Source organism: Gossypium hirsutum, chromosome A11 (genome assembly GCF_007990345.1).
Source record: "Gossypium hirsutum isolate 1008001.06 chromosome A11, Gossypium_hirsutum_v2.1, whole genome shotgun sequence".
NCBI classification, from domain to species: Eukaryota; Viridiplantae; Streptophyta; class Magnoliopsida; order Malvales; family Malvaceae; genus Gossypium; species Gossypium hirsutum.
In genome coordinates, this window is record NC_053434.1 from 16826726 (window position 1) to 16839760 (window position 13035).

General features: G+C 38.2%; 1 protein-coding gene across 2 annotated transcripts; it reads left to right on the forward strand.

Annotated features, from left to right (window-relative positions):
- Positions 1 to 2228: 2228 nt before the first annotated feature.
- On the forward strand, positions 2229 to 4329 carry LOC121209780 (uncharacterized). Of its 2 annotated transcripts, XM_041081224.1 has the most exons (5): positions 2229 to 2784; positions 2878 to 2956; positions 3043 to 3556; positions 3647 to 3736; positions 3830 to 4329. In XM_041081224.1, exons 1-3 carry the CDS (start codon positions 2333 to 2335, stop codon positions 3394 to 3396), a joined length of 885 nt encoding a protein of 294 aa, XP_040937158.1. In that variant the 5' UTR covers positions 2229 to 2332; the 3' UTR covers positions 3397 to 3556; positions 3647 to 3736; positions 3830 to 4329. The 2 variants fall into 2 exon arrangements, with proteins under 2 accessions (XP_040937158.1, XP_040937157.1); XM_041081223.1 differs by having other exon boundaries at positions 3043 to 3736.
- The last annotated feature ends 8706 nt before the right edge of the window (positions 4330 to 13035 follow it).

The following is a 13035-nucleotide window of genomic DNA, read 5'->3' on the forward strand; positions in this document are numbered from 1 at the left end:
TCCCGATACCTCACTTTCTAAAACCACTTGACCTAGGGTATTACCACTCAAACCTAATAAATCATTATAAAATATAAATTATCAAATAAAAAACCTTTTTAAAATCATATTTGACTCGTAAATATTAATAACTTATTCGTAGAATTTGGTTGCCTCAAACTACTATTTCCGACACCACTGAAAAATCAGGCTATCACACGAGCTGTTACAAATCGTTGTATGATATTAATATAATATCTTAGTCAAGCTTGGTTTAGTCCAAAATATGAGCTCAAAATTTGCCAAAGTCTATCTTTATTTATAAATGATTAAGTCAAACTTATTTTAATCCAACTCATATTTCTTTTAAAAATTATTAAAAATAATTTATGTTATTTTAGTTTAATATCTAATAATTTTATTTTATTTTTATGAAAATTTTAAATATAGAGAATTTAACATATTTTTAATAATTTTTAAGTAAAAGATCATTTCATTGAAAATAAAATCTAGATAAAAGAGAAAACGAAGAGATAACCTAAACCCAAGCCAATATCCTTACTCTATACTCCCGGCCTTAACTAACTTCATTATCACCCAAATCATGACAGCAGTTAGAAATTAAAATTTCTCCAAGACAAATGACAAATTTAAAGTAGTACACTTGAGATAAAACCATCCTCGTCAAGGAATGAGGAGTTTTATTAGTGTTTCTACAAGCCCAACAAAAAGATATAGTCAAAAGAAGAATTAAGATGGATATAGTCTTGAATCTACAACCTAGAATTCGAAAAATCAGAAATACCATGGAATTAGGCAGCCTAAAGTCCACGATTATCAATTTCCAAAATGATACCCTTCGCATGACAAGATCTGACCCATGAGAGTGCCTCTTGAGCAGCTATAACTCCTCACAATAGCTGCCCAACCAACAACTCCATTATTCGTAAAAACGGCCCCATCAATGTTACATTTAAGCTTACCCGTCAGTGGTTTACGCCATTCTACCTCGCCACCCGTACTCGGCTGTGGTGATACCGTCTGAACCTAATTAACCACATGAGCAGCCAGCCATCTGTGTATATAGACATTCGCATGCTGCTCGATATACCCTATTGTTGGCGTTTACTGTTTTCATAACGCGACATTTCTATGAAACCATATCCTTCATATGGTGCAAAGGATTTTCCCTCTATGCGCCACTTGTTGATCCGCAAGAACCATGCTAATAAAATCCATAATCAATAAAGAATGGCTATCGAATCCCATCAAACGACAGACATCCCTAGCATACGTGCATTAGAAAATAGCATGCTCAATATCCTCCCCCACCTGCTGGCAACGAAACATCTTGGACCAATATTTATTCCACGGTGAAGAAATTTACTGTTACAAGAAATAAATCCCCTCATACATCGCCAAATGCATTCTTTAACAGGCAAAGCTTTAATCCAAAGTGCTTGCCCGGGGCCATCAATGTGGAAATTTGATATATTTGAGAAAAGTCGAATAGCAACCAGATACATACCATTATGGGTGAAGTGCCAAATAATTCTATGACGGAAACCAACTAACCAGCCTGAGCAAAACCCGTTGAGTATCATAGGGAGAAAGCAACCCTTCTACCATATCAATATCCCAAGAACTGCCATCAGGATGCAATAAATCATAAACTTTCATACTCTTACACCCTTCAAGCGAAATAGATTCAACGTAAAAAATTTCAGCAGGATCATTAAATAAAAAATTTCAGCAGGATCATTAAAAATATCTATCTTCATCTTATTCTTAACTCACCACCTAACACTTTTAAAAAAGCAAAGATTTCGTCTTATAAATACTTTTCCAAATGGAAGAAGAGGTTGATCTTTTCATGCATCAAGAAAACTGTACTTCCAAAAATATTTAACTTATATTATAGTAATATATATTATTCTAGATTTAATTTTTTTTATATAAATTATGTAATATTATAATATTAAAAATAGTCAGGTTATTATTTTAAATTAGCTAATATTCTATTTAGATTCTTTTTTAAAATTTAATCTTTCTGTTTAATCTCGTAAATATGAGGGTTGGATAAATAACCAAATTAAAAAATCTACGGGTTGGATAAATAACCAAATTAAAAATTCTAATCGTAATCTAATTCAAAATTGTGTCAACTCAACTTCTTATATCACTTGAACTGTGTTTCAATATAAAGTATCATGTTTATATGAAGAGACGGCTTGGTATTTTTAATTTTGGTAGGTTTCTTTTCCATTTTTTTCTTTCTGGTTTGTTGGTCGCTTAGAGAAAAATCAAGAGAATTACAGAGATTCGTCACTTTTACAAAAGATTACGAAGACCAATGGCTGGTAATGATGAAGGGAAAGATGATAAAGGAACAAGAGTCGAAGGCCAACGCAAAAGGAAGCAACCTGATGCAGCCAGCAATATTTCAACGTTAAATTCTCTGACTAAGAAAAATTCTCTGACTAAGAAACGTCAACATCCAACATCCTTTCTTCCTCTCCCTTCTGTTACAAACCGACCGTCATTTAAGACTGCTTGCACCATATGCAAGAAGGAGATGGAATATCCTATGATTTGCATCAACGCTGAGGTTCTATGCCATTTCTGCAATCGCTACTTTTTGGCTTCAGTTCCGCAAACTTCACAACCAAGGTTTTTCCCACCTCTCTCTTCAACTAATTCACAGGTATTCACTGATTATGATCAATATAAACTTGTACTGAGAGATCCACGTTACTTCCGTATCATGCTGGAGCTTCTATCCATTATCAAAAGCAAACTTTTCCAGTAAGCCTTTTGCTGCTTCTTGTTTCGGTCTTTTGTTATTACTTTAATGCGTTCTTGATTTTAAGAATTTTTGTTTCCCTCTGAAAATCACAGAGTTCCTACATTCCAGGGAAAAGAACTAAACTTGCATCGGATTTTCCTCGAAGTTACTCGTCGAGGTGGCATACATAAGGTAAGATGAAACAATTGTAGGACTGCAAGCAGCTCTTGGTTCTTTCTGCTGTTTAAATGATTTTTTATTTCAAATGTGCAATGCAGGTTATTCGGGAACGAAGACTGCAAGAAGTGTGCGCTGCACTTGCTGCAAATTTAACTGTTGGGCTCATATATCAAGTGTATATGAAATGGTTGTATGACTTAGAATCTTGGTTCTTTGATTCCCCTCCTAGCGAGTATTTACAAACTTCTTCAAGTTCCATTGCTGGAGCACATCTCAAGCAAGGGATAACAGGAACAAAACCATCAGAACAAGGCCATACATCATTTGCAGATCATTCTTTCGGTTCACTTCCCACACCATATCCGAAGCAAGGGTTGATACGAGGACAACCATCAGGACAAGGCTATTCATCATTTGCAGATCTAATTCAGCACTTGTCAATGATCAAATAATATTGGTGGATGATGGTCAGTTGAGAAATTTCGCTTCTTCTATATGGAATTGTTATATCAAATATTTATTCTATTATGAATCCATTTCAAAGGGGCCCGAATAAACGACCAGGTACATCTCGATACTTTGCAGACGATACTCAAGACTTTGCCCCTGCTGGTTTGCGCTAATAACTTGTTTTCTTTAGTTAATATGACATAAAAGTTGGTCTCGCGTCTAATCCTACGGAACCAATGCTTGTTCTCACAGATGAGCATGGTTTATCTCTGAGCTCAGGTTGGGATCCAAGTGAAAGGGAAGTTCATCCTGCGGTTCCAGATGTATGTTTTCCAGGCATTGGTATGTCCAAACAAAGATTAATCATAGACTGTTGAATTTCATCATGTTATGTCTTTACATTGACAAAAGTTGTTATTGATCGCCTTTATGAAGATCCATATCATATGAAAGGAGCTTTATCGACAAGTAATATCACCAGCATCAGAGCTGAACAGCAGCCAAGTAATGACAGAAACCAGTGAGGCTCACCATGCAACTCCCGACTTGGACAAGCCAAAGGAGGATAGTGTGAGATTACATCCTTCATTGACGAAGTAAAAGAAGCAGTCAATAATAGAATAAAAAGAAAACCCAACGAAAGAAGAAGAGTTAAGATAGGAAAAAGAGTTAGATGTTATTCCAAGGTCGAAGTTTTTGAAATTATTTAAATAATAAAATATATAGCAATTCGAGAATGCAAAAAATTATTTATATGAATAACTTCCATTTTGAGTTTTCATGAAGAACTTAGAAAAAAAAATTCCTAATTTGACTCTCTTCAAGTCATCCATTTGTTCTCAAGAAACTGAAACTGATGAAGTTGGTTCAGCATGCAGCAAACTCGACAGCATGCAGGCCATGAAGACCAAGACATGCAGGAGCTGCTGATGCAAGCTTATTTTGTTTATTTTGTAATTCCTAGTCAATGAAATGTAATCTTAGTTCATTTCTAACTAAGTTAGGTTGTTGACTGATGTAATTAGCTTATGTATGAGCTGTAAACACAACTTTGTATAAGTTTACAAGCCAAAATTTCAAGTTTCCATGTCATTAGTGGAGGTAGGTGATGTTTAGGTAATTACTTACTGTTTTTGACAAGCTTAGTGCCTGGTTTATGTATTGGCATTGTGCCATTATGCAATTCATGAATGAAGTTCAGTTTGTTCATCAATTTTTCCTCTTCATTTTCTCTTAGCTTTTCTTCCTTTCTCTTGCTCGAATTCTCTTGTTTGCTCAGCAAGTCTCGAGACTTGCTCGACAAGTCTGTACTGAATCTGTTAGTTTCAGTTACAGCACCAACAATTGGTATCTAGAGCCTATTTCTTAAGGGATCTGTTACACAAATCCATGGCTTCATCAAGCTTTTCACTAGCTGCACCTCAAGTCTTCAATGGAGAAGGCTATCACATATGGGTGGTCAAAATGAAGATCTACCTGCAGGTTTTCGATCTGTGGGAGGTGGTCAACTCTGATGTTGAACCAGAGCCACTTAGAGCTAATCCAACAGTGGCTCAGATCAGGCAGCATGCTGATGAAAGGACCAAGAGGCACAAGGCTATGTCTTGCATCCAAAACTCAGTGTCTGATGTGATTTTCACAAGGATTATGGCCTGTGAATCACCAAAACAGGCCTGGGACAAGTTGCAGGAAGAGTTTCAAGGGACAGTGAGGACAAGGCAGCAATAGTTGTTGAACTTGAGGAGAGATTTCGAGAATTTGAAGATGAAGGAAGAAGAAACTGTCAAGCAATATTCTGACAGGATTATGGCTGTGGTTAACAGCATCAGGCTCTTAGGAGAGCAGTTCAATGAAGCTAGGATAGTGGAGAAGGTTATAGCAACTCTGCCTGAGAGGTATGAGGCAAAAATCTCATCTCTCGAGGACTCAAGGGACCTGTCCACCATCTCCCTGACAGAGTTGATCAATGCTCTATATGCTCAAGAGCAGAGGAGAGCAAGCAGACTGGAGGAGCACCAAGAAGGTGCCTTTCGGGCAAGAACAAATATTGCCTACAAAGGCAAAAAGGCCTGGAGAGACAAGCCAAAGAATGATGCTGCAAGGAGAGAAGGTCAGACTTGCAAGCACTGCAGAAAGGCTGGTCATTCAGAAGAAAAATGCTGGTTCAATCCAGATGCTGTGTGTCAGCATTGTAAGAAGAAGGGTCATGTTGAGAGAGTCTGTAAGAGCAAGGCCAAATCAGGGCACAATCAGTTTCAACAGATGAAAGCTGAGGCTCGAGTAGCTAAGGAGGACAGTGACCAAGAGGAGCAAGTCTTTGCTGTGTCATGCTCAGCTGCTCAGGAAAGGTCCTCATCTGGTTGGCTCCTAGACAGTGGATGCACCAACCACATGACACCTGATGCTGCAATCTTCAAGTCTTTAGACAGAAGCTGCAGAACTAAAGTCAAGATAGGAAATGGTCATTTTATTCAAGCTGAAGGCAAGGGTGATGTGCTGATATGCACCCTTACAGGTACCAAAGTGATTTCAAATGTGCTGTTGGTGCCTGAAATTGATAGAAACCTGCTCAGCATAGCTCAGTTGCTGGAAAAAGGTTATTCAGTTGTGTTTAAAGACCACCAGTGCCAAATCAGTGATCCAAGTGGATCCAAACTGATGGCAGTCCCCATGGCTGATAAGAGCTGTGTGGTTGACTGGACAAAGAAGTAAGACATTGCCTACACAGCCACTTCAGATGAATCCAAGCTGTGGCATCAAAGACTGGGACATGCCAACTTCATATCGATGGCCCGAATGATCAGAGAAGACCTGGATGAAAACTTCATCAACTCAGTGGACCATGATGATGTATGTGAAGTATGTCAGCTAGGAAAGCAGGCCAGACTCCCATTTCCCTCGAATCAAGCCTGGAGAGCCTCTGAAAAACTCCAACTGGTGCATACTGATGTGTGTGGCCCTATGAAGACTGAGTCATTAAGTGGAAACAGGTATTTCATACTGTTCATTGATGACTTCTCGAGATATTGCTGGATTTACTTCTTAAAACAAAAATCAGAGGTGGCCACTGTGTTTTGGAAGTTCAAAACTGCTGCTGAGACTGAAACAGGCTGCAAGGTGAAGACCATAAGGTCTGATAATGGGACTGAGTACACCTCAGCTCAGTTCCAAGCCTTCTGTGATAAGGCAGGCATCAAACATCAACTTACCAACACATATACACCTCAGCAGAATGGGGTAAGTGAAAGGAAGAATAGGAGTTTGATGGATATGGCCAGGTGCTTGATGATTCAGAAGAATCTGTCTAAAGCACTATGGGCAGAAGCAGTTAACACTGCAACATACATTCAAAATAGACTTCCAACCAAGGCTTTGGATAAAAAGACCCCATTCGAGGCCTGGTTTAGCTTCAAGCCATCACTGGCTCATCTGAAGGTCTTTGGATGCATCTGTTATGCACATGTACCTGCTGTTAAAAGGGACAAATTGTCTGAAAGGGCTCGACCTGGTGTTTTGGTGGGCTATAGCACTGTTAAGAAGGGCTATAGGATTTTAGATCCTTCAACAAACAAAGTGTCAGTAAGCAGGGACGTGGTATTTGATGAGAGGTCATGTTGGAACTGGAAAAGACGTGAACCTGAAGAAGTTTCTGAAGAACTTGCAGCAGACCAAGCAGACCAAGCTGAGCCAGACCAAAATGTCCCTGAAATGGATATTGATGATGAACCAGTCAGAGGAACAAGGCCATTGGCTGAGATTTATGAAAGGGCTCATGTAGCCATAGCTGAACCAAGCAACTTTGAAGAGGCTGAGGCTCAGCAAGGGTGGAAGCAGGCAATGGCTGAGGAGATCAGCATGATTGAGAAGAACCAAACCTGGGAATTGGTTGAAAGGCCAGTCAAAAGGAAGGTGATTAGGGTGAAATGGGTGTACAAAGCCAAGCAGAATGCTGATGGTACCTTGAACAAGCTGAAAGCAAGGCTAGTTGTCAAGGGGTTCAGTCAGAGGTATGGCTTGGACTACCTGGAGACCTTTGCACCAGTGGCCAGGCTCGACACCATCAGACTGCTGATTGCCTTAGCAACACAGCTCGAATGGAAGATCCATCAACTTGATGTGAAATCAGCCTTTCTGAATGGTTTCTTAGATGAAGACATCTATGTTGAACAACCACAAGGGTTTGAAATAGCTGGCAGAGAGCATATGGTCTACAAACTGAAGAAAGCCCTATATGGATTAAAACAGGCTCCAAGGGCTTGGTATAGCAGAATCGATGGCTACTTGACTGATCTGGGATTCGATCGAAGCAAGAGTGAGCCAACACTGTATGTCAAGAAACAAGGGACACAAATACAACTCATTGTGTCCCTGTATGTTGATGACCTTCTAGTGACAGGAGGAGATCGAGTAGTGCTGGCTGATTTCAAGACCAAGATGCAGGAAGTGTTTGAAATGTCTGATCTTGGGGAGATGTCCTATTTTCTTGGAATGGAGGTGTCTCAAGTACAGAATGAGATATTTCTAAGCCAGAGAAGCTTTGCCACAAAGATTCTGACCAAGTTCTCCATGCAAAACAGCAAGGCAACTAAAACATCAGTTGCTGTTGGAGAAAAACTATCGAGCCAAGGTGATTTTGAGAAAGTATGTGAAACAACCTACAGGAGTCTAGTTGGTTGCTTACTATACTTGACTGCCACTAGACCAGACATCATGTATGCTGTAGGATTGCTCTCAAGGTTCTTGCATTGCTGCAATGAGAAGCATTTCCAAGCTGCAAAGAGAGTGCTGAGATATGTCAAAGGCACTTTAAACTATGGTTTGAAGTACAGCAAAGAAGGAAATCTGAAGTTGGTTGGCTACACTGATAGTGACTGGGCTGGCTCGATAGATGACATGAAAAGTACCTCAGGGTATGTTTTTAACCTTGGTTCAGCCATGTTTTGCTGGAGCTCAAAGAAGCAAAGTCTAGTAGCTCAATCTACTGCTGAAGCAGAGTATGTGGCAATAGCAAGTGCTGTCAACCAAGCCATATGGCTAAGGAAAATATTGGCTGACTTGAATGTGCATCAAGAGGAAGCTACTGAGATCTTCTGTGACAACCAATCTACAGTAGCAATTGCTAAAAATCCAGTGTTCCATGGAAGAACAAAACATTTCAGCATCAAGTTGCATATTGTTCGAGAAATGGAGCAAGCTCAGGAAGTAAAGCTGATCCACTGTAATTCAGAGGATCAACTTGCAGACATTTTAACCAAAACCCTTAGTGTCACAAGGTTCGAATGTCTAAGAAAGAAGCTAGGTGTTTGCTCCATGCAAACCAAGGAGGAGTGATGAAGTTGGTTCAGCATGCAGCAAACTCGACAGCATGCAGGCCATGAAGACCAAGACATGCAGGAGCTGCTGATGCAAGCTTATTTTGTTTATTTTGTAATTCCTATTCAATGAAATGTAATCTTAGTTCATTTCTAAATAAGTTAGGTTGTTGACTGATGTAATTAGCTTATGTATGAGCTGTAAACACAACTTTGTATAAGTTTACAAGCCAAAATTTCAAGTTTCCATGTCATTAGTGGAGGTAGGTGATGTTTAGGTAATTACTTATTGTTTTTGACAAGCTTAGTGCCTGGTTTATGTATTGGCATTGTGCCATTATGCAATTCATGAATGAAGTTCAGTTGTTCATCAATTTTTCCTCTTCATTTTCTCTTAGCTTTTCTTCCTTTCTCTTGCTCGAATTCTCTTGTTTGCTCAGCAAGTCTCGAGACTTGCTCGACAAGTCTGTACTGAATCTGTTAGTTTCAGTTACAGCACCAACAGAAACTCGTCCAGTAAGTTTTTTTCTATGTTGTTTATATATTTCTCATGCATTTCTTCTCCCTGTTTTCTTGTGAAAGATTTTCAGCTGTTCTTCATCTAGGTGGGCTCCTTTTCTTGAAGTTTATGGTTCTCTTTTTTTCTATGCTAGTCGCTTAGCAATCAGGAGAATTAAGTTTCTTTAGTAAGCATTTGTTTCTGGATTTTGCTTATATGCTTGGTTTCTTGGACAAGTGTAGCCTATTTTTACGCCAAGATTTCAAGCAAAGATTGGGACTAATGCAGGGAAAAGATCAAGTGAAAGATGATAGACAAACAATTGGCAGACTCTGAAGGAAGGAACCTGCTCCTCCACTTAGACTCCGACCGTCGTTTAAGACTTCTTGCACTGAATGCATGAAGGAGTTTTACTATCCTGTGAATTGGAAGAAAGCTGTTGTTCCAGGCATTTACTGCAATGCCTACTTTTTGGCATCAGAGAAAGGATCAGATCCACAAATTTCACAACAGATGCATTATCCACCTCTCTTCAGCAATCCTCCGCGGCCAATTTCCTGAATGGGGGAATAGTTTAAAAGGCGCAACAGCAGTCCATTTATCTCTTCCTCGACATCAGCAACTTGCACTAAAAGATCGACGTTACTTTTATTTCATTCTGAAATTTCTATCTGCTTTCAGAAAACAACCTTTCTGGTAAGCCATTGCTACTGGTTCTTTCATCCTTTTCGTTATCATTTTTACTCTGTTCTTGAATTAATCAACTATTTAATATATCATGAACCCACTTCAAAGGGAGTCTAATTCAAGTTGACCACTACCAGATACCTCTCCATATGAAAGTCCCTCTCAATACCTTCTAGACGATCCTCGAGACTTTCTCCCTGTTGGTTTGTGCCAATATCTTCTCTTCTTTTGTTAATGTGACGCAAAAGTTGGTCCCCAAGTCTAACCATATGGCTCTGATAATTATTCTCTCAGATGACCTAAACTCGCAGGCTGGTTTAGACTTGGATTTTACAGGTCATCCGAATAGTTCATCTTCAGGACCATTTCCAATGTCGGGTGATAAGAGAACAACCATCAGAACATGGCCATACATCATTTCCAGATCTAAATTCAGTACCGGTCAATGATAAAATAATTTTAGTCGATGATGATCAGTTAAAAAATTTCTCTTCATATTCTATTATATGAAACTGTTATCTCAAATATTTAATATATTATCTGAATGGGAGGCTGATTCAAGTCCAATTCCCACACCACATCCGAAACAAGAGTTTGTAGGAGGACAACCATCAGAAGGCCATACATCATTTTTAGATCAAAATTCAGCCCTTGCCAATGGACAAATAATTCCAATGGACAACGGTGAGTTGAGAAGTCTCTCCTCCTCTTGTGTCTCTATTGTCTTTAGACATTTCTAAATCATAATTATGTCATTTATATTAACATCAATCATAAAATGTTACGTGCTTTACTATCTATGTTAATAAAAGTTGCCATTGATAACCTTTACGGAGATGATCAGGCGATATTAGTGGAAAGAAGAGAGTCAAAGGGAAGCACAGATGGGAACAAAGAGAAAGGAGGCTCAACAAGGCAAGGAGTTCAAGATTACTTACAACCTGAAGTCAATAATAGAACAGCAAGAAAGAGCACGTTGTTATTAACTGTTGAAAATGGCCAACCATGCTGCTGTTATTGTTAAGAAATGGCTTTCATGCAGCCTGTTTTGTCGAGTCATGCATGTTGCAGTAGAACAACATGCTGCCTATGTTTGCATTTTGTATTTTGCCACTTAATTACATTTGAACTAAGTTGATAATGTATTTGCTTTCATTAGGTGCTGATTGGTTTGATAAATCAGCTTAACTATGTGTACAAGTTATGTTTTATAAGTTTCAAGACAACTTAGTGAAAGTTTTCAAGAGAGCTTTTAATAAAACTGTTCTCTTATTATTAATTAAATAACTGAACTTAAGTAGAGAAAAGAATCCTAATTCTAATTTGGAAAATAGTTCCCTTATTCTAATAACCTACTAAAAGATAAAATCAAAATATTTTTAGAATATGAATAAAACTTATCTGTCTAAATAAGATTTATCTACCTAAATAAATTTAAAATATATACATATTTCAATACCCTTCCTCAAGTTGGTGCATATATATCAATCATGCCCAACTTGCTTACAAGAAAATCAAAGCTTGTCTTAGAGAGTCATTTGGTGAGTATGTCAGCAAGCTGTTGTTTTGAAGGAACAAACGGCATGCACACTTGGCCTTCTTCAATCTTCTCCATGATAAAGTGTCTATCAATCTCAACATGTTTAGTTCTGTCATGTTGGACTGGGTTGTGAGCAATACTAATGGCAGTTTTGCTATCACAGTACAACTTCATTGCTGAAGTTATTGGTTTCCTCAGCTATTCCATAATTATTTTTAACCACGTCATTTCACAAATTCCTTGAGCCATTGATCTAAACTCAACCTCTGCACTACTTTTTGCTACAACACTTTGTTTTTTGCTTTACCAAGTCACAAGGTTTCCCTAAACAAATGTACAGTATCCTGATGTAGATCTTCTATCTGTTATTGGGCCTTCCCAATCTGTATTTTTATAAGCTTCAATTCCTCTTTGTTCGGATTTCTTGAAGAATAAGCCCTTTCCAGGTGAACTCTTCAAGTATTTTAGAATTTGAAACACTGCTTCTTCATGTTCCTCCATTGAAGAGTGCATAAATTGACTCACTAAGCTCACTGCAAAAGCTATGTCTGCCCTTATATGTGATAAGTAAATTAACTTGCCAACTAATCTTTGGTACTGTCCTTTATCAACTAATCGACCTTCTTTATTTCCGAATTTTACATTTGGATCAATTGGTGTGTCAGCTGGGCAACAACCACTCATCCCAGCCTCTTTTAAAAGATCAATCACATATTTTTTTCTAAGAGACAATAAGACCCTTCTTTGATCAAGCAACTTCCATTCCAAGAAAGTATTTCAAAGGACCCAAGTCTTTGATCTCAAACTCTAATGCTAGATACTCCTTGAGACAGCTTATTTCATCTGCATCATCTCCTGTAAGAATGATATCATCGACATAAACTATAATAACTGCTATTCTACCTTTTTGTGAATGTCGATAAAACATTGTCTGATCAGCTTGCCCTTGTGAGTAACCTTGTTTTTTAACAACTTGAGTGAATCGTTCAAACTAATATCGAGGAGACTACTTTAGACCATACAAAGATTTCATGAGTTTACATACTCGAGTTCCAAATTTTTCTTCAAAACCTGGAGGAGGATCTATATAAACTTCTTCTTCAAGTTTTCCATTTAGGAAAGCATTCTTCACATCTAGCTACTGTAAAGACAAATCAAGATTAATAGTAATTGATAAAAGTACTCCAGCGAAATTTAATTTGGCCACTGGAGCAAACGCTTCAAGATAATCTATCCCGTATGTTTGAGTGTACCCTTTAGCCACCAACCGGGCTTTGTATCTATCTAAAGATCCATCTGGTTTGAATTTGGTTGTGAACACACATTTACAGCCCACTGTTATTTTCCCTACAAGTAATTCCATTGTTTCCCATGGACCTGTTTTTTCAAGAGCGCGCGTCTCTTCTAAAATAGCTTCCTTCCACTCAGGAACCTGTAGAGCATCTTTCATATTTTTGGGTATTTTTACAGTATCGAGACACGAAACAAAGGTTGAGAATGTCAAGGACAAGGCTTTATAGAATACAAAGTTAGACATGGGATATTTGACAATATTTCTAACACCTTTTCTTTTGCCAATTGGAATATCTAAATCAGCAAAATC